Source organism: Python bivittatus, unplaced genomic scaffold (assembly GCF_059951505.1).
Source record: "Python bivittatus isolate LINGU-HERP-01145 unplaced genomic scaffold, Pbiv_v1 ctg000320_np1212, whole genome shotgun sequence".
In the NCBI taxonomy this organism is placed as follows: Eukaryota; Metazoa; Chordata; class Lepidosauria; order Squamata; family Pythonidae; genus Python; species Python bivittatus.
This window is the reverse complement of record NW_028277052.1, coordinates 666,672-693,756: the sequence shown is the minus strand read 5'-3', so window position 1 is coordinate 693,756 and position 27,085 is coordinate 666,672. Positions and strand designations below refer to the sequence as shown.

Here is a 27,085-nt window from a genome sequence, read left to right as displayed (position 1 = left end):
GATGACTGATCCTGCAGATTGGGGCTGATGTGGGTTTGGAGCCCAACACATATTTGGAAAGCCAGAGAATCCCTGCCTTTAATTTACGTATTGTGCAGATTAAATCTAGAATAGGCGATCCATGTGACCATCAAGAACTGAGATGAGGGCTGGAAAATATCTGAATTTGCACATGTTCCAGTTTTAAAATTCCACTTACTGAATATGGATGCTAAATGCAAGACACACTCCCCAAAGGAAGGTATATTAATTCCTTTTGCAATGTTAGTAACCTTCATTAGAGAGATCCTTATCCACCTAGTAACAATGCTCACCTTTTGCACAGTCCATCTCATTTGGCGACTGATCAACACTGACAGATGGATGCTCCCCACTGTTGCTTTCAGCCCATGAGCCTTTAGTCAAAACTAAAAACATCTGCAACTGGCCCAAATGAACAATCTTGGCACTCCCAAATTGCTGGTTCCTGTTGCAACTTGAATAGGGTGAAACTACAGAAATTACGTAAGCTCATCAGAAAAGCACCCCAGACATAAGCCACAAGTGGAGAAAAGCAAAATATGCCCACGGCCGTAGGAATGCTCTTTCAAGCCTTCCGTGAATTCAATGCAGTTTGCTCCCACATGTGCGCCACGCCTCCATCTCCACTGTGCAGGAAATTATGCCACTGTGCAACATGCCTTGATCACTGTGGGGAGAATTATATGTTCCAGAGACTGTCAGAAGGCCTGCCATTAAAAGCAGGGCACTCACCCGACCAGGAAGAAGAGGGGAACATTTCTAAACTGAAGAATGTGAGAGGGTTTGCGGAAGATGACAAGTTGCTATTTGGCCTTTGCCACATCTCTGTTTGGTTGCTGAGGAATATCACTTGAAGGTCCTGTAAGAAATGCCAGGCAATCATCACATTTAGTCTTCTTCTTTCCCTACTTGGGGTGAGAAACAATGACACCACCTTCCTTTCCCAACCTGAGCCCCCCAGATGTGCTTAAATGTACAACTGCATTTAACTTACAATGTGAAACTAGCACAGCACTTACTAGAGGCTAATTTAAATGTCTGCAGTCGTATTACACCATCTGACAGAAATAAAGGAAGAAGCAGTAAGCAAAAGAAATTGAAACAGGAGATAAATCTACCAAAATCTAGTTTAAACCAAAATTACACACTCCTTATCTTTCAGTCCTTGCAAATCACCTTTGCTTCCGCCCCAGCCTTACAATGCTTCCTACATGCCTTTCATTCTTTAAATGTCTTTCTTTTTCAGGATATCATGAACTCCATCCGTTTGGGTCAGACAACAACAACAACAACAGGGTATATAGGTAGTCCTTGCTTAACGACCATTCGTTCAGCGACCATTCAAAGTTACGATGGCACTGAACAAATGGTACTTATGCTTGGTCCTCAAAGTTACAGCCATGGAGCGCCCCTGCAGACACATGATCAAAATTCAGGTGCTTTGCAGCCTGCCTGCATTTACAACCACAGGGTGTGCTTCAACAATTCCCACCCGCCAATCTCCCCTCCATCTCTGCCCTTTTGGCTCCATGCACTCACTCCACAGCCCCTGCCACCCTGCACTCCGCCACCCCAGCTGACCTTTGCTGTTTTCTTGCTCCTGCTGCTGATGAGACATACCTGGCCTGGCCCTTTGTGAGGCAGCTGCTAGCCACACGAGGTCTTCTTCTTGAAGTCATGTGTGGCAGTTTCCTGACAAGACCTCAAGAAGACCTTGCACGGCCAGGAGCTGCCTTGCAAAGGGCCAGGCCAGGCATGCCTCATCAGCAGCAGGAGCAAGAAGATGGCAGTCAGCTGGGGGTGGTGAAGCACAAGGTGGCAGGGGCTGTGGAATGCAGGGCAGTGAGGGCAGCTGAGGATGGGGCTTCGCACTGTGCTGCTGGGCTGGGGTAAGCTGCTTGCGTGCCCTCCCCCCTGGCAGCAGCCACCCAGCCCAGGACCTCCTCCCAATTTCCTGCCGGCTTCCCCACTGACTTTGCTTGTTGGAAGCTGGCAGGAAGTCACAAGGGGGTCCTCGCTTAACGACCCACGATTCTCACTTAACAGCAGCAACAGGGACTGCCAGGATTGCCGTTGCTAAGTGATGTAATCACGTGACATCACGCTTGGGAAATTCCAGTCCCAATTATTGTGTTAACCAAGGACTATCTGTATACGCATTCATGTCTCCAGTAACGCACTTTTAATGTCACTAAAAGTATTCTTTATTATTTATTGCATGATATATTCAGAACTTACATTGCTGTGGTTCATGTTTTTCTGCAACAGCAGTGGAGCAAATTTACACACTCTTTCTGTCAAAAATTTTCCAGTAGTAATGTATGGCTGTGAGAGCTGGACCATAAAAAAGGCCGAGCGCCGAAGAATTGATGCCTTTGAACTGTGGTGCTGGAGAAGACTCTTAAGAGTTCCCTGGACTGCTAGGAGGTCAAACCAGTCAATCTTAAAGGAAATCAACCCTGATTGCTCATTGGAAGGATCGATAATGAAGCTCAAGCTCAGATATTTTGGCCACCTAATGCGAAGAGAGATCTCTTTGGAGAAGACCCTGATGCTGGGAAAGATTGAAGGCAAAAGGAGAAGAGGACGGCAGAGGATGAGATGGTTAGATAGCATCACTGAAGCAATGAGCATGAAACTGAGCAAACTCAGGGAGGCAGTGAAGGACAGGAAGGCCTGGCGCAATATGGTTCATGGGGTCACGAAGAGTCGGACACGACTTAACGACTAAACAACAACAATCTGTCAAAAATTTACATTCAATTTCATGGTCAAGGTCCACAACTAAGTCATGTTGGGATACCATGTCTTCTTTCCATTTAAGTTTTTGTTCTACCTTTTAAGAGAAATCAAAATCAGAGTGGAGGAATAAGGGGAAAGAAACTCCTAAGACAGATTTATACCACTAGTGAGAATTATTCTGCAGATGAAAATTATAACTGGATCTCAGATCTCAAGACATCAAACTTCACAACATAGATTCCGCTCAGGCAAACTGGCAGCTCCAGCCATGCTCTTCCTTCCCCCGCAGAGGCCCCTTCCATTGTGAAATGCTAATGTGGGCAAGCATAATTCTAGAAATCAAAGGGCAAAGATCTCCATCACTGCATTAGCAATATTATAATTTGGGGCACTGTATTAATTATAGGGGAATCTATGCCATTTTAGAGAGTAAAATATGACTATTTTTTAAAAAAACAGGAAGGTTTTTTTTGTTTTTTGTTTTGTTTTTAAAGAATACTCATGACTGAAGGTGGACATTCCTGGCTTTTTTAGATTAAAAACAAACCAACATGACTTAAGGAGCCTGGCAGCTGGAAGCGAGCCCTTCTGAGAATCTGAATGCTGCATCTCCCAGACCAGAAAGGTTCACTCCCAAAGGGCTGAAGGGGGTGGTGGGGAGGTGGCCCTGCGGGGGGCAGCCTGGGAAAAGGAAGACTCCCCCAAGGTCTTTGGGGCATGTTGCTGTGGAAACAGGTTTGCCTCTGGGTCAGCTGTTCCGACCTGGAGACAAAGGGACCTAGAAGGGATGCCTGTAACATTCTGCCACCTTGCAAGATACTCAGGAGTTTCTTTTCAGCTGGCCTGGCAGTTCATCTGTTAGGAAAGCCGCCAGGAGGACCTTCCGGAACTTCCCCCTGCATGGGCAGCAAGGGAGCCACACTGTAAAGAACTAGAATGGCCACCAGCTCAGGGTCCTGCCCTGACTTCCTAGAGAGAAGTGAGAATTGTTCAAGTGACCATGGGAAGGATATTACGAAGGAAAGCAACGACAGCTTTGAGTGTGTGCAACGACAGCTGTGCAACGACAGCACAGGACAGCCTTCTGAGTCCTTATATCCACTTATAGAGATCTGTGTTTCACACAGCCTGCTCCCCCACGCTTTTAGCCAGACTTAACGCTGACACCCTTACAAATTTCCAGGGAAAGCAATACAGAGATATCTCTGTTACAGATTCCTAGAATTGAAGAGGACAGCTACTCACAAAAAATCAGAGCGGGCACATCTCAAAGAGAGGGCTGTGAATGTTTTCCCTCATCCTACACCTGTGCATTTGACTGCTTGCCTGCATAAATGCAAGATTTTACGCTAATATTTTGTCAAGATCAGGTCCAGTTTTCTATTCTTATCAATGTCATTTTGAATTTTTCAGGTATTTGAAGGCAGGGCTATTCACTGGTTTTGTAAGGTAAAAAGGTAAAGCTCAATTCCTAGTGACTTCATGGACACATCCATGTAATTTTCTTGACAAAAATACAGAATTACTTTCTTCTGAAAAGTATTTTTTACTTCCCAGTCTAGCTTAAAGTCCTAGAATTGTCTGGGTGGTCCCAAGCAGGTACTAACCAGACCTGTAATTAGCTTTACCAAATTAGCCAAAATTGGTTCTGTGCCATCCACAAGGTTGGTAAGAATTCCTTCCAACCAATAGGTAAAACACTGAAGAGCAAAAGGGTTCCAAGAGAGAACCCTGTGGTACTTCAATCAGAATCTCCCTCCAATTTAATAAGGAGCAGTCTGAGTACTACTTCAAACCAGCCATAAATCCACCTGTCAGAGATCACTGAGGTGTTAGCTGAGCTAAAACCTCTTGCCAATTATGAGGACCAATCAGGTACTGAAGTGGTTCCTGGTTTCTCCATGGGTTGCAAGCTGAAAAAAGGCTGACATTCTCAGAGTATTCAGCACACACACACATACACACAAATTCAGAACATTTGGGAAAGTGTTCAGAGCAGATTCTTGGAACTGCATGTGGGTTAGATAAGAGCTAGGGTGGGGGAGCAGTAAGGGTGTTAGACTAGGGAGACCCCAGATTCAAGTAGCCTTGCTGACTGTTACATTTTCCAGAACACTGAGGACAAGACAAGGAGACTTGCTCTCCTAGATCTTATCCTAAGCAACAGGGAAGAGCTGGCTGAACAAGTAAAAGCAATAGATACCTTGGGAGAAAGTCATTCTATCATCTTGGAATTCAAAAATACTACAGAAAATGAAATTGGAACATAGTTGTACTCGCACGCTATACTTCAGAAGAGCCCGTTTCAACAAGCTTTAAAGAAGACACACTAGACAGGATCCCATGGACAGAATCCTCAGGTCAAAGGAAATACAGAAGTTTGGAACTTCTCCAAAATATGTTATTAGAAGTACAATCACATATCATAGCAATGAGAAGAAAAAAAAAGGGGGGGGGAAGCTTAGGAAACCACTGCAGATGCATAGGGAGCTGTTCACAGACATAAATGGGATATCTATAGGAAATGGAAGATGGGTGTGATCACTAAGGAAGTACTGTATCTGCAGAAATAAAGGTTAAAGCATAAAATGAGCATAGGCTTGCAAGGGAAACTAAAAGAAGCAAAAAAGGAGGTTTTGGCAATAGTACTAGGAGGAAGAAAAAGGAAGGGATGGGCCTTCTGTCTGGAGAAGATGGTATGACAATAACAGGTGACCAGGAAAGGGCAGAGCTCCTCAACTGTTACTTTGTTTTGAATTTCTCCCCGAAGGGGAACTGTGTTCAAGTGGGCCTAAGCAGAGCATTTGACACAAGGATGGAGCAGCAAACCAAGTTAAATGCAGAGATGGTTAGAGAACTCCTAGCTAACATGAATGAATTTAAGGGTCCAGGGCCAAATCAGCAACATCCAAGTCTTGAACAGCTTGAGGATGTCAACTTGGAGCTCCTTTCTGTCATCTCTGAGAAACCATGGAAGATGAGCATGCTGCCAAAGGAACTGAAGGGCAAACGTTGTTCCTATGAAAGGGTAAAAAAGAGGGCCAAGGAAGTAGAGACTGGTCAGTTTGATGCAAGTATTGGACAAACCTCTGAAACAGTTGATTAAGCAGTTAGTTTGTAAATATTTAAAAAGACTACATTGCTTAGCACAAGCCAGCAGGTGTTTATTAAAAAACAAGACAGGCCAAACAAAGCGATCTTCCTTTTAGATAGAATAACCTGTTTAATTGACCTGGAGAATGTGGGGGATATAATGCATCACAACTTGGGCAAAGCATCTGGCAGAGTCTCCTTTGAAATCCTAAAAAAGAGAACAGCAAAATGTGGGCTGGACAATGCTACCATTAGGTGGATACAGAGCTGATTGAACAATTGTATCCCATATGCACATGTCAATAGTTCTGGGTCAAGCTGAAAGGGGTGTTGAGTGGCATACCGCAGGGCTCCATTCTAGATTCTGCACTCTTCAACATCAGAAAATATGATTATCAAATTTGTGGTAGACACGAAAAGAAGAGAAATAGCAAACATTAATGAACAGTATCAAGATTCAGGAGGATTTTCATGGGCTGCAACAATGGGCAGATACCAACAGGAAGAATTCCAACAGACACAAATGTAAAATCCTTCATTTGGATAGGAACATTTTTAAAAAAATCATGAGTATAGAATGGAACAGATTATAGCGACCAGCAGTAGATATCAAATAATCTGTGTGTCTTGGTGAATCAAAATATAATGAATATGATGACATAAATAAAAGCTGAACATGAGCCAACAGCATGATGCAGCTGCAAAAAAGGCAAATGCAGTCCTAGTCTGTATCAAAGAAATACAACCAGTATTCTGTTTTTGTCACAGCACACTCAGTATTTCCATCTAATTCTGAAAAAGACTTTAATAAACTGTAGAGTATCCAGGAGAAAAACGATATGATAAGGGGCCCGGGAGAAAAAATCGATAAGGAACGGTTGGAGACATTAGGCATGTTTAGTCCAAAGAAGAGAAGGCTACAGGGAGATGTGATAGCTGTCTTCAAAATTTGAAGGGCTGTCATGTAGACAATGGGGTAGGTTTGTTCAGTGCCATTCCAGAAGACAATGCAAGAAACTGAGTTTAAATCACAAAGAAGGAGCTTGTAATTGGATATCAGGAAGACATTCCTAGCAGTAAGAGCCATTCATTAGTGGAATAAACTGTTTTAGGAGGTGGGGGATTCTTCTTCCCTGGACTTGTTTAAACAGACGCTGGATGGCCATTGTCAAGGAACTGTAGGAGTGAGGCAGGGAGTGGAACTAGATTATTTTCATAGTCTATTCCATCCTTTATATTCTATGATTTATCTAATTTGGTGTCCCTAGACATTTTGGATTATAATTCCCAAATCCCTCTTTGCCATTGGTCATGCTGGCTGCAGCTGAGAGAATTCATATCAAAGCAGCTGGAGGGCACTACGTTCTTTGGAGTCCTTGGTGCTCTCTGAGCTTGGTTGTTTGCTTGCAGACATTTCATTACCTGACTGGGTAACATCATCAGTGTAAGGGAGTGTGGGGTTTGCCCCCTGTTTATATACAGTAGCTTGCCCTTGCCCAGTGTGGGTGGAGGTGTGGTTTTCTCCTTGGTAGTTCCTTGATTAGGACATTGTTTTCTAACACTGATGATGCTACCTAGTCGGGTAATGAAACACCTGCATGCAAACAACCAAGCTCAGAGCACCAAGGACTTCACAGTTCAACTCTGAGCTACATACATTCTCTTCTATTGGAACTATATTCAGTATCCCTGCAAAACTAATACCATTCTGGATCCTCTGTAACCCAGTCTCTAAAGTGCTTTATCTCTTGCAGGAAATTCTGGCTGTAAGAGCAATTTCAAAATTATGCCAGTCTGCCATCTTGGCCCCCACATGCCTACCCTGTTTGATTTTTCCTCTCCTCATAGAGCCACAGGTATGCTTGTTGCTATGGTGAAAGCTGTGAGGCATTTATTTTGCAATCCACGCAGTTTCCTTGCTTGACTGGCACTTGTTCCAGGTGCCCAAGACTCACGGCTGCTTCAGCACCTGCCATCTTTCTGCAGCCTTGGGACCTCCAAATATACCGGACTACAAATCTCACCCATCGACTTAAATGAAAATACATAGTTTGCCCTCATCTAGACCTAAAGCACTCCAGTTCTCTGGATGCCACTTTTAAACCACAGAATGCCAATGCATAGTTATTCCATCAATACAGATTTCACCATGTATCTCCAAAATAGCTTGTTTCACAGTTGAGTAACATGCAAGCATCCAAGTAACCCCTTCAATATAGCTTATAGCCATAATGAAGGTAGATATTTCCTTCTCAAGTTAATTTACTAATGCGCCTCCTCAACAGACTCCCGTCACAACAACACTCAGGGATGCAAAAACCCCTTTGCTGATGAAGTGCGTGGATGGCCCATCCTCAGCCCACAGATATATCCATAGGAATATCAAGCTGAAACTACACAGACTACTAAATTGACAAACACACTCTTTCAAAACTAAAGATAAAGGCTCCTGAAAACAGAGCTCGGCCTTTCTTTTTTCCCTATTCTGTCCCCTGCAGTTTCTTGGGGTGGGGGAGTGTACTTATCTGCTTTTAAATAGAGATTTCAGTTCACCCAGACGTACATTCTCGCAAAAATCCCTACAACCAGTTGTAAATTGCAGATAGGTGAATGTGGGCAGAGGTCATCATGCTAGCTGCTCAACAATCACACACTATTCTCAAGATTGGGAGAAAAACTGCAACTTGTTTCATGATTGTATGGTCAAAGCATCAGAACACCTGTAAGCTCCATGCCAGCTTCCCTCTCCAGTCTTTGACCAGCCAACGATCGAAGAGCTGCCTAGGTGGGGGCAGCACCTTGTCTGCTTTCAAACAGCAAGATGGAGGATCTTCATCAGCAAAGGCATCTGGCCCCACTCCATGGCAACCTTGTGAACGGGAAAGGACAACAACCTGTTGACCATAGTTTTCGCCTTGGTTAGCAAGGCTAGGCAAACTTGACTAGCCCTGATGAAGGGAGAGGAAGGTGACATTTACATGCAACTTCTTGCTTAGGCCAAACAGTTGAGATCTAAAACACATACTTCTCCTGCCCATGTGCAGGTGCATTCTATAATAGCTTATACCGGCTGCATTTATGAGAATTAACACTATAAAATGTCTAAACAGGCAATGTATATGCCTAGATTCTAACTTGCCAACTAAACAAAGCCACCCAGTGAAGAGTTTTAAGAGTTAACATTTTTGAGATATAGAGGCAGATCGTGAAAGGCTCAGCAGAGCTGGGCTTGGTTAGTCTGTGGATGGAGATTACGAGGAAATCCCAGGACTGTGGGCTAGGCGGGGGAAAAGATCACAGAAGAAGGCAACGGCAAGTCAACATTTTACTATTCCCAAGAAAATTACATGGACGTGTCAGTGAAGGCACCAGAAGCTGAGCTGAGCCCAAAGGAGGCCTTATATCACTCAGAAACAGCGACTATGCTCCCCCAGAGTTCCAGGGCGATCATCATTACTTCAGTTTAGAAAATCTGCACACAGGAGAACATTCTACAGTTGGGATTTTCATGGTCGCTTCTAGCCACATCTTTTTCCTCTCTCCTGTCCCTTCGCTTCCCTTTCCTTTATTGGATGCCAGGAGCAATGAAGAGTTTTACTAAACAAAACACTAGCTGAAGTGCCTTTTGATTTTTATTTGGTCTTAGTGAAAACGTTCTAGTATTGTTCCTGTTTTGCAGAGGACAGTAACAACTGCTGACGAGCACTGAGACACCAAGATGCTTGCAGTCTTTAAAAGGACCAGGAGAGGTTGATGGGGAGGTAAGGGGAAGAACAATAATGCTGATGCTCTTCTCATTGTGCCAACGGAAATGATAGGCTCTTCCAGAAAACTTTGGAACAGACACTGGGGCAACACCTAGTCGACTTTCAGCAGCAGTCAAAGAAAACACAAAACCCACAGAAGGGCTTAGAAACCCTATACACACACACACACACACACACCCCTCTAGGATCCACATCTAGATAAAGATGTAAGTTGGACATTTTTACATAAATCCATATAAATACAATTTACTGACACTTGTTGCTGTATTTCTGCTCAACAGCTCTTTGAATGTGGTTGAAATTACTTGTCAATAGCTGACTTAAATGCTTATCACTGGAAAAAAGTGGCACAGAACTTTATGCCACAATTTTCAGCATTCCCAGGTTCAAAGACTGAGATGTTCCATCAGCTGAACTGAGCTGGATAAAGTTAGCATTTCAAAACAGTACTCATACCCACTGTGTTTTTTGAGTTAAAAATTTATTCCGAGCCCAGATAGAGTAGTTAATAGCCAAAATGTATTTAATACATCTTTCCATCACTCAAAAGGCACCCAGGGAATCACTGAGTGAATAAACTGGCAGCAACCCTCCGCTTCTTTCCATATCATCTTAAGCTTTCTTCTCTACAGAGATTCACTTGCAAACATATCCAGATTCTTGGAGAAACCACAAGCCCCAGGAGTGCTGCTAAAGAAGGTGGCTTCTAATCAATGACAAAATCATACTCCGCATGATTCAGTACTGAAAACCAGAAGGCTGCAGCAAGAGGGAAAAGCCCAGCGGCTATGTTTCCAGTCAGATCCAAAACGATGGCCAACTGAAGAAACTACCATTACACCTTGTTCAAGAGGCAGCCCAGCATGAGGGTCTCTCTGACCCACCAGAATAGCAGCAGAAGGGCGAGACCAGGAGAATGCTTTCTGAAGGCTGCCTTTTCATTTCTGTCAGACAAGCATGCAGTAGAATGGCAGATCTTCCAAGTGCTGTATACCTGCTGCTTCCATCCTAGACAAGACCTTTTAAGAGGTCCTGCAGGACAGAAATCGTGCCAGATTCAGCGGTGGGGGGTGTGCGTGCGTTCTATGGTGCAACAGAGTTGCATTTCCCTGGGAGGGCCTACAAAAGGCTCCCTTGATAGACAGGCCATCCTTTCGACCTTTGCCTGCTATCAGTGAAGAAGCCACAAACCTGTAGAATCATCTCTCATTTTTACGTAAAATACTGGCAGGGTGCGAGGACACAAAGGGTGAAAAGCCTGGGGAAGGGCGTGCTCCTGAGTGGGCAGCCCTTTCCACTTCAGTTATCGGTCCGTAGGTTTGTCAGGAAAAAGCTGCTCAGCCAGTCAATTACGTCTTTCTCTTGGTCTTGTCAAGGATGTGAAAACGAATTAATTCTCCTTCCCAAAAAAGAACGGGAGGAACGCAAGAGTCAACTGCAGGGACATCAGACAAAGCTCCCTGGCCTTCCCAAAGATGGAGATAAAACCCAGAGTGGGTCCAGCCAGCAGCATTCCTAGTTCTTCATCCTCTCCCACTAAACAGCCACAGGACCCGCCAAAACAACGCAAGAGCATTCCCAGCACAGGACATTTGAAGCCTGCAATCCTGACTGTGAGTCACAGCACTATTGCTAGGTCAGGGACCTGGGCATTAGCAGGACACTCTTGTTGCACGTGAGATGTCAAAACAAATAGCAACTGGTGCCCCACTCAGTGGCACGGGCAGTGACTTCTCACAGTGCCGCCAAAAGGATATGGCATGGCGGCTGTTCCTCTCTGCAGCCCATGGCCCTTCCTCTGTCCTGCCATTGACACTGGACGACGCAGGAGAGCTTTAGATCCTCCTCCAGGCTCTTGAATGCAACCCTCCGGATAGCCGGTGCCAACCGCTCCTCTCCCTCCCAGGACAGTCATCAGATTTGATGAGCAGCTTTCAGATTTTCCTGCAACTTCTTCTACTGCACCCAACGGACATTTCCAAAAACCTTGAAGCAAAAGCTAATTCCAAATTCGCTGTTATTCCAGTCCTTCTTTTTGTACTGCCTTCGAAACTGTAAGATGGAGAACATCTTAACCTTTGTTGGAAGTCTTTTCTTCTGAAGAACAGGGTACAAATATTTCAAATAGCAAGCATACAGATAAACTTCTACAGCTTCTAAACTACTGAAAAACCTTACTATAAGAATGAAGTGCATTTTTCAGAGAAAGCCCCACGGCCCCAGTTCTCAATGAACCTCTCTCTGTCTACCTGATGCAGTTAAGCCAGGCTCCAGACATGATTCCTGTCAGAGTGACTAGCCTTAAGGGGGGTGGGGGGAGAGGAGGGTTTCCCCATAATGGCCTTCTTCCTACTCCAAATCTAGTCCCTCACTGAACCATTCATACTTTCTGGTGGAGTATGTAAACAATCATGCATTTGTTTCTACATCAGTTTGAAGCCAGCCATCTCTGAATCACTGCAGTGACCGTCTCCAGTAAAGACCACAGAACACAGAAACCCTGCATAAACAAGTATTTGCTTATCACAGTCTCTGTCGGAAACACAGCTGGGTTTGAAGGACCGAAGAAATGGAGAGAAAAAGGTTTTTGGCGTACAAGAATGCACATTTTTCAGACGGATCAGAGGCTTGGCTTTTAATGAGCAATGATTCCTCTCCACCCACTGATAGAACTTAATCAACAGGTTCAGATGCCACTCAATATCTTTGATCCCACAAATGACTATATTTCTGTGCCAAAGATCCTAAACACAGGGAGAAAAAAAAATCTGATGCAAGTAACTGATTTAACATACTGTAAGAATGCTCAACCAATAAGTTTCCCTAATCTAGATACCATTCCAAATCACAAAAGATGTCAGAATAGTTACAAGGTAAGCTTTCAGGAATATTGATTCCACAAAGCAGTACTGGAAAGCTACATCTTATCAGTCATTCCTCTGGTCATAATATTCACAGCCTTCAGCATCAACCATACAAAACATCTAAAAATATTAATTTCTCCAGAATAGAGGGGTTGACAGATCACTCAAGCTCCTGATGGGGAAAAATCACTTTCATCAGCAGAATCCGACAATCCTTTTTTAAAGGATTTAAAGCAGCCAGATTCCCAAGCAACTGGAAGAGGACCACAGCTGCGAGCAGACTCAGAGGTAGCATATTGTGCCTGAGCCCTAATGGAAATTCATTTTATTTTATTTTATTTTATTTTATTCATACATACATACATACATACATACATACAATTTAGAGACTGCCCAACTGTGGGAAGTGTACACTTTAAAAAAGCAAGAATTACAAATAAAGTAGATCATGTATGTCCAGAAGGTCTCTGTAACAAACAAAACATCCTACAAGGGCTCAACCACCACTCTGCCCCAAAGCCTGGGAGAACAGCCAAGTTTTCAATGACTTTCTGAATGTCATCAGCGTGGGAGCCCTGTACGGACCTCCGGGGGATGCTGTTCCAGGGGACAGGCACTGCAACAGAGAAAGCACGCTTCCTAGATCTTGATATATGACACTGCTTAATCAAAGGGAGCTGAAGTGTTCCCACTCTGTCTGATCTCACTGGATGAGCAAAATCTATTGGCGACAGGCCATCCCTCAAATCTTAGGACTGGAACTATGGCCTTGTCTACTCTCTGCACTGTACAGAAGCAAAACCCCAGCACAGAGGGGACCTGACAGTTCTGCTGGATCAACCCGAAGACATTGATTAAGAATTAGTCCAGGTTTGACAGCCTGCTCCTCTTTGACCCTGGCAGCAATTCATGGGCCAAGGCAAACAGCAAAAGTGCCAGATAATGGAGCCAATATTCTCACCTGACACATTCAACCATAATAGAATTCCAGACCAGATTCACGTTTGATAATGTGGCCCACAGCATTTGATAAAGACCAAATGATTTCTATTTCTGCTCCATATCCAGAAACATTCAGGAGCAATAGCCTTGTACCCACTAGCCAAGAAGTCTAGGAGTTGCACTGAAAAGAACTGGAGAGCAGCAGGTTCGCGAAGCCTGAGGTGCACGGGTAAGGCTCTGTGGCCAAAATTTAGGCAGAATTCCAGCGATCCAGATTAGATTATCTAAGGGAGGCCAAGCGACATAAACCCCTGTTGAGTCACTTTTGCCTCTTTCTTGACCGGTGAACCAGCAGATGCCCCCAGGAACATTCCCTCCCGGAGCGCCTCAACTGTCAACCCGATCAGCAGATGCTGCGGCCTCTCTCCGGCTGAAAGGCGGCAGAGGCCGCCGCCGTGGTGCCCAAGGGACCGCTGCCGCCACTGCCGCCGCCAGTCCGGCTTCCCACGGCAGGACGCCCGCAGCCGGGCGCTTCTGGGACCTCGCAGGGCCCGGGCAGGGCAGACGCGCGCAGACCCCGCCGCTCCCAGCGGGCCAGGGAAAAGCCCACCGGAAGCGGCCCTCCTCTCGCAGAAGGTCAAGGCAGAGGAACCGAGGGGGCCGGGGGGAACGTCCCCGCACGTTCAGACGAGGCCGCGCCCTCGGGGGAGTTCCGACGCGCCCCCGAGATCGGCGTCGACACCGGGGCGCCTCCGGGCTCGGGGGACGAATCGGCGGGCCACCGGCGGGCCAGCAGCGCGGCCCAGGGAGGGAGCCGGGACAGCCGCGGGGCCTCAAGCCTGGCGGAGCCCTCCCGAGGGCCGCCGGCCGGCCTGCTCGTCGGGAGCGCCTGCGGGGCCGCGCGCCCCGTGCAGCCGCAGCCCGACCCGCCGGGCCTCCCGGAGCAGGCCCGGCCGGGGCGCCACCGCCGGGCCGCCCGCCCTGGCGGCCCCGCCTCCGCGGCCGCGGACTCCCGCAGCGCCCGGCGAGCCGAGCCGCCGGCCGAGACCCCCGGCCGCGGGTGGGGGGAGGGCGCGCCCCGCTCGGGCCGCCGCCGCCGCTGCTCACCTTGACTCGCGTGACGAGGTGCGTGGCCAGCTTGACAACGGCGAAGTTGCCCTTGCCGATGGTGCGCTCGATCTCGTAGTAGCCGATGCGCGCGGGGCCCGGAGGGCGGCCCGCGGTGGGCGGCGGGGCCAGGCGGGGGCCCGGGGCCGCGAGCGGGGGCCCCCCAGCGCCGCCGGACACCGCAGCCGCCGCCATCTTATCCTGAAGGAGCCGACGACGACCCTCCCCCCGCGCCGCCGCCGCCGCCGCCTCCTCCCGGAGCTGCGGCACCGCGTGAGCTCATCCGCACAGGGGCGGGGTCGCCGCCGCCGCCATAGCAACCGGTGGAGGAGGAGCGCGCCCGGCAGCGACGGCTGTGACGCGAGAGGACGTCAGTGCGCTGGATGGCAGTCCTGATTGGCCTGCGGGAGAGCACTACGGCGCGCGCGAAGGGACAACCCTGCTCAGCCGCAGTCGCGTGGGGCGTGCTGTGTCGGCCGGACCGAGGCGGCCTCGGAGGACAGGCGCTCCTCCTTTCGTGGGCGTCGGCGGCGGGAGCGCCGCCCCGGCTCTGGACCGCCGGGCGATCGCGCCGGGCCCAAAGGGGAAGCGGCCGCGGCCTCCGATGGGGAGCGGGGCGGCGGAACTCGGCCCTCGGGGCCTCGCGGCCGTTTCAGCGCCGGCCTCGTCCTGCTGGCGGGCCTTAAGGCTCCGCGGCGCCTTTCCCAGAGGCTCGAGGCCGCCCCGCAGGGCAGGTGGGAGCCGCGGGCGAGTGGAGGACCAGGCGGGGGAAGCCTGCCCTCTCGGGCGCACGGGCACTGGCCGCGCCCTGGCCGAGGAAACCCCCGAGCCCGGCTTCCCCACGCAGCGCTCCGGCCGCTCTCCCTTCGGCGCCGGGTGCCGAGGCTGAGCGGCCGCGAGGGCGCAGGCCAGGGCGGCGATGCCGGGGACCAAGGGACGCCCAGGAGGCGCGGGGCCTGCGCTTTCAAAAAACAGAACCCAAAGCGCGTGGGCCGCGGGGAGGACGCAGCCGGTGCCCAAACGCACCTTTTCAGAGGCCACCGAACGTCCATCTGTAACGAAGTTGGGAGGCAGAACCACAGGAAAGGAGAAGACTATGCCACAAATAGGAAAAAGCTCGACCAGCAGTTTATAACATAACATTGAGATAGGACGGAAGAGGGATCCTGCAGGCGTCCTTAGGCACTTCTGTTTCTTCTGCAGAAAGATCTCGGGTTGCAAGGAGCAGCCACCCTTTTCATAGTAACCAGCAGATGGTTGGAACAACTTGTTCCAGCTGCCAGTGAGTTTCTTGTGTGGCAAAGAGTAGGGAAAAAAGTCATTCCTTACATTAGCATAGTCTTAGTTTACAATGGTGAATTCTTCACAAACAAGTCCCAACATCTGATAACTTTCTGGTCTTCTGAGATGTGGATTTTCAGGAGGTCTCAGGGTTAAAGAACAATTTGCTTTTAGACCTGGGCATCCCCTCAGTCTTAAAAGCTTTGACAAACCTGAAGCTTCTGAGTCACAAAATACCACTAGAAGGAGTTGTAGTGCTGAAGACTCCAGTCCCCGAATCCATAACATCCTGTACAATGATGGGCTCAGAAGGTACCACAACATGCTAAAGTGAAGCTGGCTGCCCAAATTGAGGAGCAACTTCCAGTCGGATTCTTTGGCAAGAGCTGGGAAGGATTACTTAGTGCCTCTTTGACTAAAACTCTCCCAGTACTTTGCCACTGGCCACACTGGCTAGAATTCATGGGAGGTAACACCTCCTGAAAGGCCCTGGGTTACCTATCCCAGGCTGAGAGCACCAAATGGAACTATCAGCATTCTGAACCCTTGCCTTGTCTAAATCTGTACTTGGGCTCCTCCTGCACAGTGGAATTCCATCATTTTTCTCTTTGTGTCATAAATTGTAGAAGATTCAGGAAATCAGGATCCTGTAATGCAAATGGAAACTAACATTTGCTACACTTACAAGTTAGACAAATTCATGAAGGATATGGCTGTCAATGGAAACTAGTTGCTATACTCCACAGTCTCCCAGTTCTTTAAAGTGTACTCCCTAGTAACTTGAGGAAGTTGACCTCTTTGTTAGGTGTTTAAAAGGCCTTAAATACACATTTTTAAACAGACTGTCTTATCATAATTGATGTTAATTTTTCTGCTTCTACATTTTATATTACATTTTCATCATAATCACTGAGACACTTCAGTAGTTGGTGGTTTATTACGTTTATTAAATAGTAATGTTTTAACCAGCACAAGAGACAAAATGGTTTTTAGCATGAATTGCTAGCAAAGCCAAATGAGAATTGCTATTGCTTCATGTTCTTCTTGGGAACTGGCCCCAGGCATCTGTTTGGCCACTGCGGGATCAGAAGGTTGGGCTAAACAGACTTTTTGTCAGATCCAGCATATCTTGTTTTATGTTCCTGTGGCATCCTACAAGTGGCAGGTGTGGAGAAGATGAATGCCATATTAGAGTTCATTAGAGGAATGGCTGCACTGGGACCACACGTTACACGTGCCCTGCTAATGGAGTAGAGTAAGGCCCATCCCAAATTGAAAATCCATTTTCAAGGAAGACTAGGAGTCATCTGGGGCACCATATACAAGATCTGCTAAATACGGTAGTCCTTCAGGTTTGAAGAAGAGGTACTGTTGTGCAGGTCATCTGTGGACATGGAGGTGGCTCTGCAGTCCCAATCTGGAAATGCAGAGTCTAGCATAGTGTTTCTCAATCTTGGCAACTTGAAGATGTGGCTGGGGAATTCTGAGAGTTGAAGTCCACACATCTGCAAGCTGCCATGGTTGAGAAACACTAGTCTAGCCCAATGGGGGCTCTGGAAGTCTATTATTGTAGTAACTCTGGGTGTTATTCTGTGATGCCGCTCACAATTTTCTATCAGTTTTTGGCGGCGCCTGTCTTCAAAGCCGGTGGAGGCTTCATAGCACAGGGCTCACCAGCGGGTTCTGTCAGCAGCCGCAGCTTCTAGTTCCCTTGGCTGGATGTCACAGTGGTGTAGGGTTTCTTTTACAGAGTCTTTGTAGCACTTACGTGGTCTCACGGTCTCTTCCTCGAAGTCTCTTCCCAAACTCCAGTACACTATAGAGGAACTGGTGAGGCATACGGTGGTCATCTATTCTGATGATGTATCCCACCCACTGCATCTGGGCTCTGATAATCAGGGACTCAATGCTGGTGGACTCCATGCAGTCAAAGACCTCCGGGTTGGAGACAAGGTCTTGCCATTGAAGGCCAAGGATGGAGCGGGGAGTGTTCATGTGAAATTTCTCCAGTTTGATGTGCCTTTGATACAGAGTCCAGGACTCGCATCCATATAGGAGAGAAGGGATAACCACAGCTCTGTAGACTTTCAGCTTGTGGAGATACAGATGTTGTGTTGATTGAGCACTCTAGTATGCAGCTGCCCCAGTGCCTGGCTGATCCTGGAGTCAATTTCTTTGTCCAAAGACCCATTGCTCAAGATGATGCTTCCCAAGTATTTGAAGCTGTTTACATTTGTCAGCTGGGTGTCAACAGTGATTTTTGGTTCTATGAAGTTGGTATTTGGCATGGGCTGGTAAAGTACTTCAGTTCTTGTTCAGGCTGCTAGTCAGTCAGGCCGAAGAGCACAGCAGCATCTGAGAATTTGATGGCTGGTGTGGGTCTTCCGGGCTGTGTGGCCGTGTTCTGGAAGTTTTGTTCCTGTTGTGGGTATCATCCTGGGCACAGAGAGAACTACTCCTGTCTGTGCTCCTGCCCTCTGAAGATGCCGGTCACAGATGCTGGCAAAACGTTAGGAAACAAAACTTCCAGAACATGGCCACACAGCCTGGAAGACCCGCACGAGCCATCATATTCCGGCTGTGAAAGCCTTCAACAATACATGAGAATTTGTTCAGCGTCAACTGTAGATCATTGTGCACCAGGAATACAGTCATCAGCAAAGAGGATTTCTTGGATGACTGTATGGAGGAACTTCATCCGTGTGTTCAAGTGGCGAAGGTCAAAGAGACGTCTAATCGGTACCTGATGTACACTTCCTCCTTCAGACCCTGGACAGCCCATGACAACAAGCAAGTGAAGAACAGATTGAACAGGACCAGGGCTAATATGCAACCCTGTTTTGCCCCATGGAAACGGCAAATGCAGCTGATGTATCACCCTTGTAAAGAACCTGTCCTGTCATTCTGTTGTGGAGTAGCTGAATCAACTTCATGAATTTCCTCATGCACCCATAACATCTCAGGATGATCCAGAAAGCCTTCCTGTTTACAGTGTCAAATGAAGACAAAGAGGCTTGTTCTGCTCAATGCACTTCTCCTGGACTTGCCTCACGGCAAATATGTCTGCTGTACTCTGTTCTGGCTGAAAGCCACACCGTGCCTCTGGGAGGTTCCTTTCTGAGACAGTGACTAGTCTGTTCAGGAGAATGCAGGCAAAGATCTTGTCTGCAATGGACAACAGTGAGATACCCCTGTAGTTTCCGCAGTCTGATTTGCTTCCCTTATTTTTGTAGAGAGCCATAATGAGGGCATTGCAGAAGGCATCGGGCATCTCCTCTGTGGACCAAATGTCTTCCAAGATGTCTTGGAATGCCTGTAAGGTGTTTGGGTCTTGGGCTTTGTAGATCTCAGTAGGAATGCCATCCTGTCCTGTTGCTTTATTTGAGTTCATCTGTGAGATTATTTTCTTGATCTCATCAGTAGAGGGAGGCAGGTCTAGGGCATCCAAGACTGGCAGCTGAAGAGTCTGTGTTAGACATCATGATCAACTGAGGACGGCCTATTGAGTAGGTTGAAAAAATGTTCAGCTCAGTGGTTTTTCAGTTCTTCCTGGTCTTTGATCAGGCTCAACCCATCAGATGACAGCAGGGGGGAGCATCCTGATTTAGAAGGGCCATAAACTGGCTTTATGGCACTGAAGAACTCTCTGGTGACATGCATGTCTGTGTAGTGTTCCACCTGCTCAGCCTTTCCCTGCCACCATTCATCCTGCATTTCTTGCAGTTCCGTCTGTACTTTGGACTGCAGGTGCTTAAACTTGTCTCTGAGACAGATGATGGATTATTCTGCCTGTCTGCGTGGGCCTTGTTCTTGGCCTGGAGAGCTGCTGAAATGGTCTCGTGGTTTTCATCAAACCAGGCTTGATGCACCTGGGCTTTCAGTCTGAGTAGAGTTTTTACAGTCTGCGTGATTACATCTTTAAACTGCATTCACTTTTCAGAACAAGCTCCTACAGTTCCCACAAGCAGTAAATTGCCAGAGAGTTTTTAATTAAATGCATCTTGGAAATGTTGGATTTGGCTTGGGTCTTGTAATCTGCCGATGCTGAATGACTTTCTGACAATCCTTGGTTGCTTACGATGTAAAGGGCTATGTGCAGTTTGAGGACCGACCAGACCAGCCTGTGATCTGTCCAGCACTCAGCACCTCGCATGGCTCGGGTGATGGTGACGTCATTAAGGTCGTGCTGAGGTACTATGACATAGTCAAGGAGGCGCCTGTGTTTGGACCTGGGATGCATCCAGGTAGTTTTGTGCTTGTTTGTAAGTCTGAACATCATGTTAGTGATGCATAGGTTGTGCTCGGCACCCTTGCTCAGAAGCAGCAGGCTGTACTGTTTAGTTTTCCCACCCCATGCCTCCCAAGGACTCTGTCCCAGTTGTCGTTGTCTGCTCTCATCCTAGCTAATAATTAATATTATTATTATTAAGATTGCTAAAATAATATTTGCTAATATCAATATTAATATCAACCTTTTATGAGTGTTTGAGAAGGTGGGCATTGATCTGGTCTGATTAAGGCAGAATTTAAAAACAAGAAAGTATCACACGGAAATATATTTCACTTGACATTTCTCCTTTTCTGTCCCCCTTCTTACCAGATCTTCAAAAGGCAAGATCAGGATAACTCTCCATCTTACATTCCTTGGGAGTTCTTCCCTTCTTTATTCTGTTTCTTCTTATACCGACAGCAGCTACCAAATGATCTTGGCCCAGCCAGGCAAAAAGCTGTTCTCGCTGCTTCGAGAATTTGAGGGCCAAATATATGGTAATGGCTGTTCTGATCTGTCACAAATGTTGACCACTCATGATTAATTTGGCACAATTATTCCAGGAGAACTTTACAGACTTTAAAGGAAGAGATTTGATACAGTGCAGGTAGCAGGCAGCCCTTCCCCTGGTGAAAGAGTGGAAGCCAAAGGAAGAAAACTAGGGCAATGACTATGGACAGTGTAGACAATGGTAAAAGGGAAAGCTGCAAAATGCACGCGTGCGTACACGCATACACACACACACACACTCTCTCTCCTAGACTAGGTAAAAAGGCCAAAGAGCTTGACTGTGCCATTGGCTGATGGGCTCTGCTCCATGCAGATGTTTTTGGCCTGCATCTTTCATTAAGCCTGCTTCCCCCAATTGTTGCATAAGGAAACAGCTGATGTTATCTCAAGGAGTCCAGTGGTTGCCAGGGGCAACACTGGAGCTTCATCTCTCCTAAAGGTAAGAAACAGGTATGTTGTTACCTGCTGAAGAGAGAATCCAAGGAGCACACGCTAACATTCAGCTAGCAATCCTTGCACGGAGGGGAGAAAGGGACAGTCTCAGGTATAGCCGTACTTCAGCTGAGACAGCTGACCTGGCCACGTGGATTACAGGTGGAAAAGCTTACTCTGTGCCATCACTTTACCTGGCTATTCCCATTACATCCCCCACCCCTTTATCCAGTAAGATGCTCCTTATTTTTGTTCTGTGACTTCAGAAATGCCCAGCAAGGAATCCCTGTTGAAGACAAAGTGGCGTCAGCCTCCTGGCTCAAATTTGGCAGAAGTTTCCCAGATACAACACGGGCAAGGCTAGATATTTCATTCTGGGGGAAACCGTTATAATAGCTGAGGTTCCATCTTACACTCCCTGCCTTTCAGATCTATTATTTTGATTTCTCACCTTTCCCATAGCTTAACAGACTTTGCCTTGCACTTTTCAGCCTTGGAGCTGGGCAACTATTTGTTGTTGAAACAACTGACATCTCCAGCTTGAAAACCTTCAGCTGTCAACATTACTCCTACAGTGACAAGCATCCAGTCAGTAGCTACTTAGGGTGGACACCTCTTCTGGCAAAGGAAGAGAAGTCTAGAGCCCTCAGCCCAGAAGAAGACAATCAAGGACCACGTTAACATAAGAAGTAAACAGGAGAGACAGAAAGGAATTAAGTTCTTCTTTAAGAGCAATGAGATGGCAGGTCACATGAAGTATATTAGCACCAAAGAAGATGCTGTTACTGAGAAAAGAAGAGGTGCTCCGAACTGAAGGAAAACCCGGCAGCTCTATAGAGTTAATTCCTTTGCAACTCTACAAACAAATCTATTTTTGCTTTGGGACTTTCAGCTGATGATGGTTAACATTACATTGTTGCTGATCTAAACATCGCAGCTACTTCGGGTTCCAAAGGAGTTTTCAAACTCAGCCAGGCAACCGAACCAGCTCAGTGGATTTCGAGTATTTACTGTCCGTTCCACAAAAGCCCTCAGTTGTCAGAATGCGGGGTGCTGAAGAACGGAGCCCACGCCTTGCCTTCTGCTCACTGCCGAGGCCGGCCGGGGGCAGAGCAGCCCCCGCCCCCGCCCGGCCTCAGAGGACGCGGAGCGCCCCAAAGTCGAGCTGCCTGAGGGCTCAGCCCCGGGGCCGCGCTCCCCTCGGGGCACCCCCCCCTCGAGCGGGGCAGCCCTGCCGGTCGCGCCGGGTGGCTGAGTCTCCGAGGAACCCACGGCAGGGCGAGCGCCCCAAGCCCCCGCCCGAGACTCGCCTGGCCGTGGGAAACCCCTCCGCGCGACGCCAAGTCCACGTGGCCAGGAGCCCCGGGGCTCCCCCGGGAGGCAGCTCTGACGTCATCGGGAGGCTCCCCTCCCCTCCAGGCGCGTCACTCTGCCCGCCCCCAACATGGCGCCGGCGAAAAAAGCGGGGGGAGAAGCCCGACCAGCGCCCTCTAGGAGAGCACTAGGGGCTCCAGGGACCCAGGCGGGGCGGGACTTCCGGCGGGGAGCGGCGAAGACGGCGGAAGCGGGTCACCGCGCAGGCGCGCTGCGGGGTGGCCGGAGCGGGGGAGGGGCGCGCCCGTCGGAGCCGCGGGGAGGGTGAGAAGGCCGAGGAGGCGGGCCTGGATCGTCGCCGAGAAGCCGCGATGGAGGCGCGGGGGGAGCCGCAGTCGCCGGCAGCGTGAGTGTGGGGCAGGCGGGCGGGCGGGCGGCGGCAGGGCCGCCTCCCCCTCCGGTCAGCTTCCGCCGGAGCCCGCGCTCCTCGCGGGCCGCCTCGGTGCCCGGTTCCCATGGCGACGGCCGCGCGGGGGGGCGGGGCGGGGCGGGGCGGCTGCTCTGTCCGCGGAGGACGGCGCCGGGCCCGCGGGCGCCCCTGCCTCCCCCCACCCACCGACGCACGCCTCGTCTCTCGGCAGGGACCGGATGAGCCAGGGGGACTCCAACCCGGCGGCGATGCCCCACGCCGCGGAAGACGTGCAGGGCGACGACCGGTGGATGTCCCAGGTGAGCCTCGGAGGCCGGTGGGGTCTGCCGGGAGGGCCGCGGCCCGGACCCCCCCCGGGCCGAGGGTCGCGCCCCGCCCGCCGCTCCCCGCAGGGCCGCCTCTGTCGCCCTCGGATGGCGGCCCGCGGACCGCGTCGATCTGCCTGCTCTCCTTCCCTGCAGCACAACCGGTTTGTCCTGGACTGCAAGGACAAGGAGCCCGACGTGCTGTTTGTGGGGGACTCCATGGTTCAGCTGCTGCAGCAGTACGAGGTACGGACGCCGGCTGTGAGCTGACCCCGCGGCCGCGAGGAGCCCACCCTGCGCCTGCTGGGGTTTCTGCCGTAAACGCTGGGCCGGGCGCACCGTGTTCTGATCCAGCTGTGGGATTTGTTTGCAAGTTAGCAAGAATTTGGCTTCACCGCTGTACCTTTCCTATGCCTCGGCTTTAAGCTGATCAGTAATGAACAGTGAAATAAATGCTCTAATTTCCGTTCTAGAGAAAACCTTGGATAAATAATTCTGATTTGAAAAGAGGAGGTAAAGGCTCATTCCAGGAAAGCCTTCTTACAGAGACTGTTCCGCAAAGCCTGTTCTGCAATGTTTGTTTGTTTACTTACTTAATCTACGGTATATGCTGCCCATCTCCCCCAAAGGGTGACTGATTCTGGGCAGCTCACAATTAAAATCAAACCTCAAAAAATAGTAAAAAATATAAATATCTGCATTAAATTAGCTAAAAAAATCATAGTAATGGACTATAAATATGTTAGTGGACTATCACATTGAGAAGATTCTGTGCATCTGTTATGGTGGAGGCATATTTGTAAATGGCTTGAGGATGCCCAAGCATCTTGGGCAGGCCAGGTGCCACCTGGGTGGGCAACATCTGGTCCTTGGGTGACAGGCAACATTCCAAAATCTTACTGACAACATAATGGCTGGATTTCAGGGTTATACTTTTGTTCTGTTTTGTGTGGTGTTAGTGGTTGTTGCATGGTAGGAATGGGAGCAGGAGGTTTCCCAAAGGCAAACCAATTCCACCCCCAGTCCAGAAAGTTTGATAACATCATTGGATGATTCCCAAGCCTCCAGAAGATCAGGAGACTCTTTAAATATTGCCCATCCTGATCTGGAATTGCACAAATGGCTCAGAATGGATCCTTTGCTTCATTCTGAATAGAAATGATCCCTTTTTTTCCTATCTAATAAACCTTTGAATGCTCAACTATATCAATGATTTATTCCTGAAATGCTCTGCTTTTGATCAAGGATGATTCCTAAAATTTCTCATTACAGATATGGCGAGAACTTTTTTCACCATTACATGCACTGAATTTTGGGATTGGTGGAGACACTACAGGACATGTTCTGTGGAGACTGAAGAACGGTGAACTGGAAAATATTAAGCCCAAGGTAGGAGTGCCTGTAAATGTGAGAAAGAACAAAAAACATCCTGTAACATTCCCTTCTCCCTCCCTCCCTCCTTCCCTCCCTCCCTCTCACACACACACACACACACTGCTGCGCTTTGCTAAAGCATTTAGGAAAGCATTTCTGTGTTATTTTAATTCACGTCTCTTACATTGACAGCATGATATGTGTGACTGGCAAGGAAGTGGAGAGCTGGCTGACTGCCCTGTGCTCTGGGCATTGAAATGTTGTTACACAGGCATCATGCAATGTTCTTTCCTTTTCCTCTGAAGCCGTGTAATGCAGAAATCACTGTGGTTTCTCTCTTTATGGTCCCTTGATCACAGGTAATTGTTGTTTGGGTTGGAACAAACAACCATGAAAACACAGCAGAGGAAGTAGCTGGTGGAATAGAGGCCATTGTGAGACTGATCAATACACGGCAGCCCCAGGCTAAGATTATCGTACTGGTACGTACAAGTAGCATCTTTGGATATGTCTTTTTTATCAGGAAGAATGGAAACATCATAAGAAGAGAAGGGCTGTGGTAGGCTGCTGGCTCTTGTTACAGGAAATCAGTTGGAGAAGACTTACCTTGGCTGAGGAAGGGAACTGGAAGTCTGCCTCAGACAGTCACTAATTTAATCATTGTTTTTGACAGCTTAATTTTTGTAAGCATCTGGATAATTTGTTTCACAAAGGCAACTATAAGGTGGTCATGTTCTCCTCAGAAGAGAAGGCTTTACATTACATGACTGTATAATTCTCTACATACAGATTGATCTAAAAAAGATGGGTGAGGAGAAGCCAGAATGGGAGTCTGGGAGTCTCTTTAAGAACAAGTGGCGATAGATGCTTCTGAAGGACGCATAGGGACTAATGTCCCAGCTTGCCAGAGAGGCAGCATATGTGGGCCCATGTGCAGAGAATGGGCGGGGTGGTGTCTGTGTGCCGAGGGATGCTAGGCTGAGGTGTTGGGGGCGAGCTTTCCCTAGAGGTACGGGCCTGCTAACATGCCTTTCTCCCCTCCCTTGTTCAAGGGCCTGCTCCCTCGAGGTGAGAAGCCAAACCCGCTGCGGCAGAAGAACTCCAAGGTGAACCAGCTCTTGAAGGCTTCCCTGCCAAAGCTGGCCGGTGTCCAGCTGCTGGATGTGGATGGAGGCTTTGTGCACTCGGATGGCACCATTTCATGCCACGACATGTTCGATTTTCTGCACCTGACAGGTGCTGGCTACACCAAGATCTGCAAACCCCTCCATGAACTCATCATGCAGCTGCTGGAGGAAACCCCAGAAGAGAAGCAGGCAACTCTGGCCTGACAGCCTCCCCACCCCACCCCGTCCCAGCTCCATCAGCCCGGTTCTTTTTTCCATGGCACTACTGAATCCTCACTCGACGTGCTTTCCATTGTTGAATGTTACTGGGTGTTGTGTTTAGCACTGGAAAGGGAGGTGGAGGGTAGCATGGCTAGTGTCAAGGCGTGTAGCTGGCCAAAGGAGTCCAAAGGCCACTTTGGTTACTTGGCCTGAACAGGCTTATTCTAACGGAAGCAGTCGTTTCTCGCTCATGGTGTGAGCATCCTTGTCAGCAACCTGCTGGCTCATGTTCTGCTGTCGCTACCATTCCTCCCTCCTCAGTGTCCAGGCTGTCAACAGTGCTGAAATGCCTGAGCTCATTGGCTGCACTCACATTCCACTCCCTGAACTGAAAAGTAGCTGCTTCTTTAAAAGTTGGAATTGTTTGAGGAGTTTTTATATTTACTGGGTTTGGGTTTTTGTTTTAAGTGATATTAGCTGCTTTCTTGCTTTGGCAAACCAACCAACAAAAAAACCAGAACAGGATACAGCTACATGTGACAACTTGATACATGTGAACAATTATGTGTTGAGTGAGTGAACTCATTTAACTTGGCTTGTTTTCATCTCTCTGTTAGAAGGATGTCGTTCTCTTGCTGGGAAGAGGGTGGGGGGTAGTCGGCTCCCTGGAAAACTTGCCTCTCAGGTGGGTTGGTGCGACCCCCTCAGCTTGTCAGAGGCCTTGGAGCCTGGTCTGTGCTCCGTCATTCCCATCGGCATCAAGCTGACGTTTCTTCTCGCTAAGGTGTCTCCTGCTGCAGAATGCTCATTTTTTAAAGAGTGAAAAGCAAGTGTTTGTGCCATTGCACCCCTGCCCCTTCCCCGCAATCCACACACTCTTTCCTTCTTACCCTCTGAATTCCAGGGCATCTATTTCTTTTTTCGTGTCAGTCTCGCACAAGCGTTTTAGTCACGCAAATGAGGTCTCTGGCAGGGAAGGCAGTTAAGCTGCAACAGTTTCAGGTCTGCCAGGAAAAAGGCCCCTTGTGAAGGGAAGCCTGTTTCTGTGGACTTGGTGTAATGAGAAGTTTTTAGAAGACGTTTCTGAGGCATAATGCCTTAATTCATGCCTGGAAGAGATTTTCCTTGGAAGCCCTTTCAGTCTTAGAAAGTGGAGTAAGATTGTGGAAGAAGCGTCTTGTTCCTAAACGTACAGTGTTAAGAAGGAAGATGCTTCATCTCTCTCTACCTGAGCAAGTGATGTGGCAAAGAAGTTCATTGGCAGCGGGGTGAGCTGCCCCAGTTCCCCAGTGTGATTTTATACCA

At 48.5% G+C, this 27,085-nt stretch overlaps 2 protein-coding genes across 5 annotated transcripts in view; one reads left to right on the top strand and one right to left on the bottom strand.

Moving 5' to 3' along the window:
• SIK3 (SIK family kinase 3) overlaps nucleotides 1–14,938 on the bottom strand; it is a 77,487-nt gene extending 62,549 nt beyond the window's left edge. For 2 of the 4 annotated variants that reach the window (XM_088138840.1, XM_088138839.1), the window contains exon 1: nucleotides 14,537–14,937. In XM_088138840.1, the coding sequence (XP_087994966.1) occupies nucleotides 14,537–14,731 (195 nt within the window). In that variant the 5' untranslated portion in view covers nucleotides 14,732–14,937. Of the gene's footprint in view, nucleotides 1–14,536 lie in introns of all 4 variants that reach the window. The other 2 variants (XM_088138838.1, XM_088138841.1) reach the window with 2 other exon arrangements.
• Nucleotides 14,939–22,591: 7,653 nt separating this feature from the next.
• PAFAH1B2 (platelet activating factor acetylhydrolase 1b catalytic subunit 2) lies at nucleotides 22,592–26,374 on the top strand. Its single transcript, XM_088138867.1, has 6 exons — nucleotides 22,592–22,749; nucleotides 22,985–23,072; nucleotides 23,235–23,324; nucleotides 24,351–24,467; nucleotides 24,812–24,934; nucleotides 25,505–26,374. Exons 1-6 carry the CDS (start codon nucleotides 22,715–22,717, stop codon nucleotides 25,781–25,783), a joined length of 732 nt encoding a protein of 243 aa, XP_087994993.1. The 5' UTR covers nucleotides 22,592–22,714; the 3' UTR covers nucleotides 25,784–26,374.
• Nucleotides 26,375–27,085: the final 711 nt, after the last annotated feature.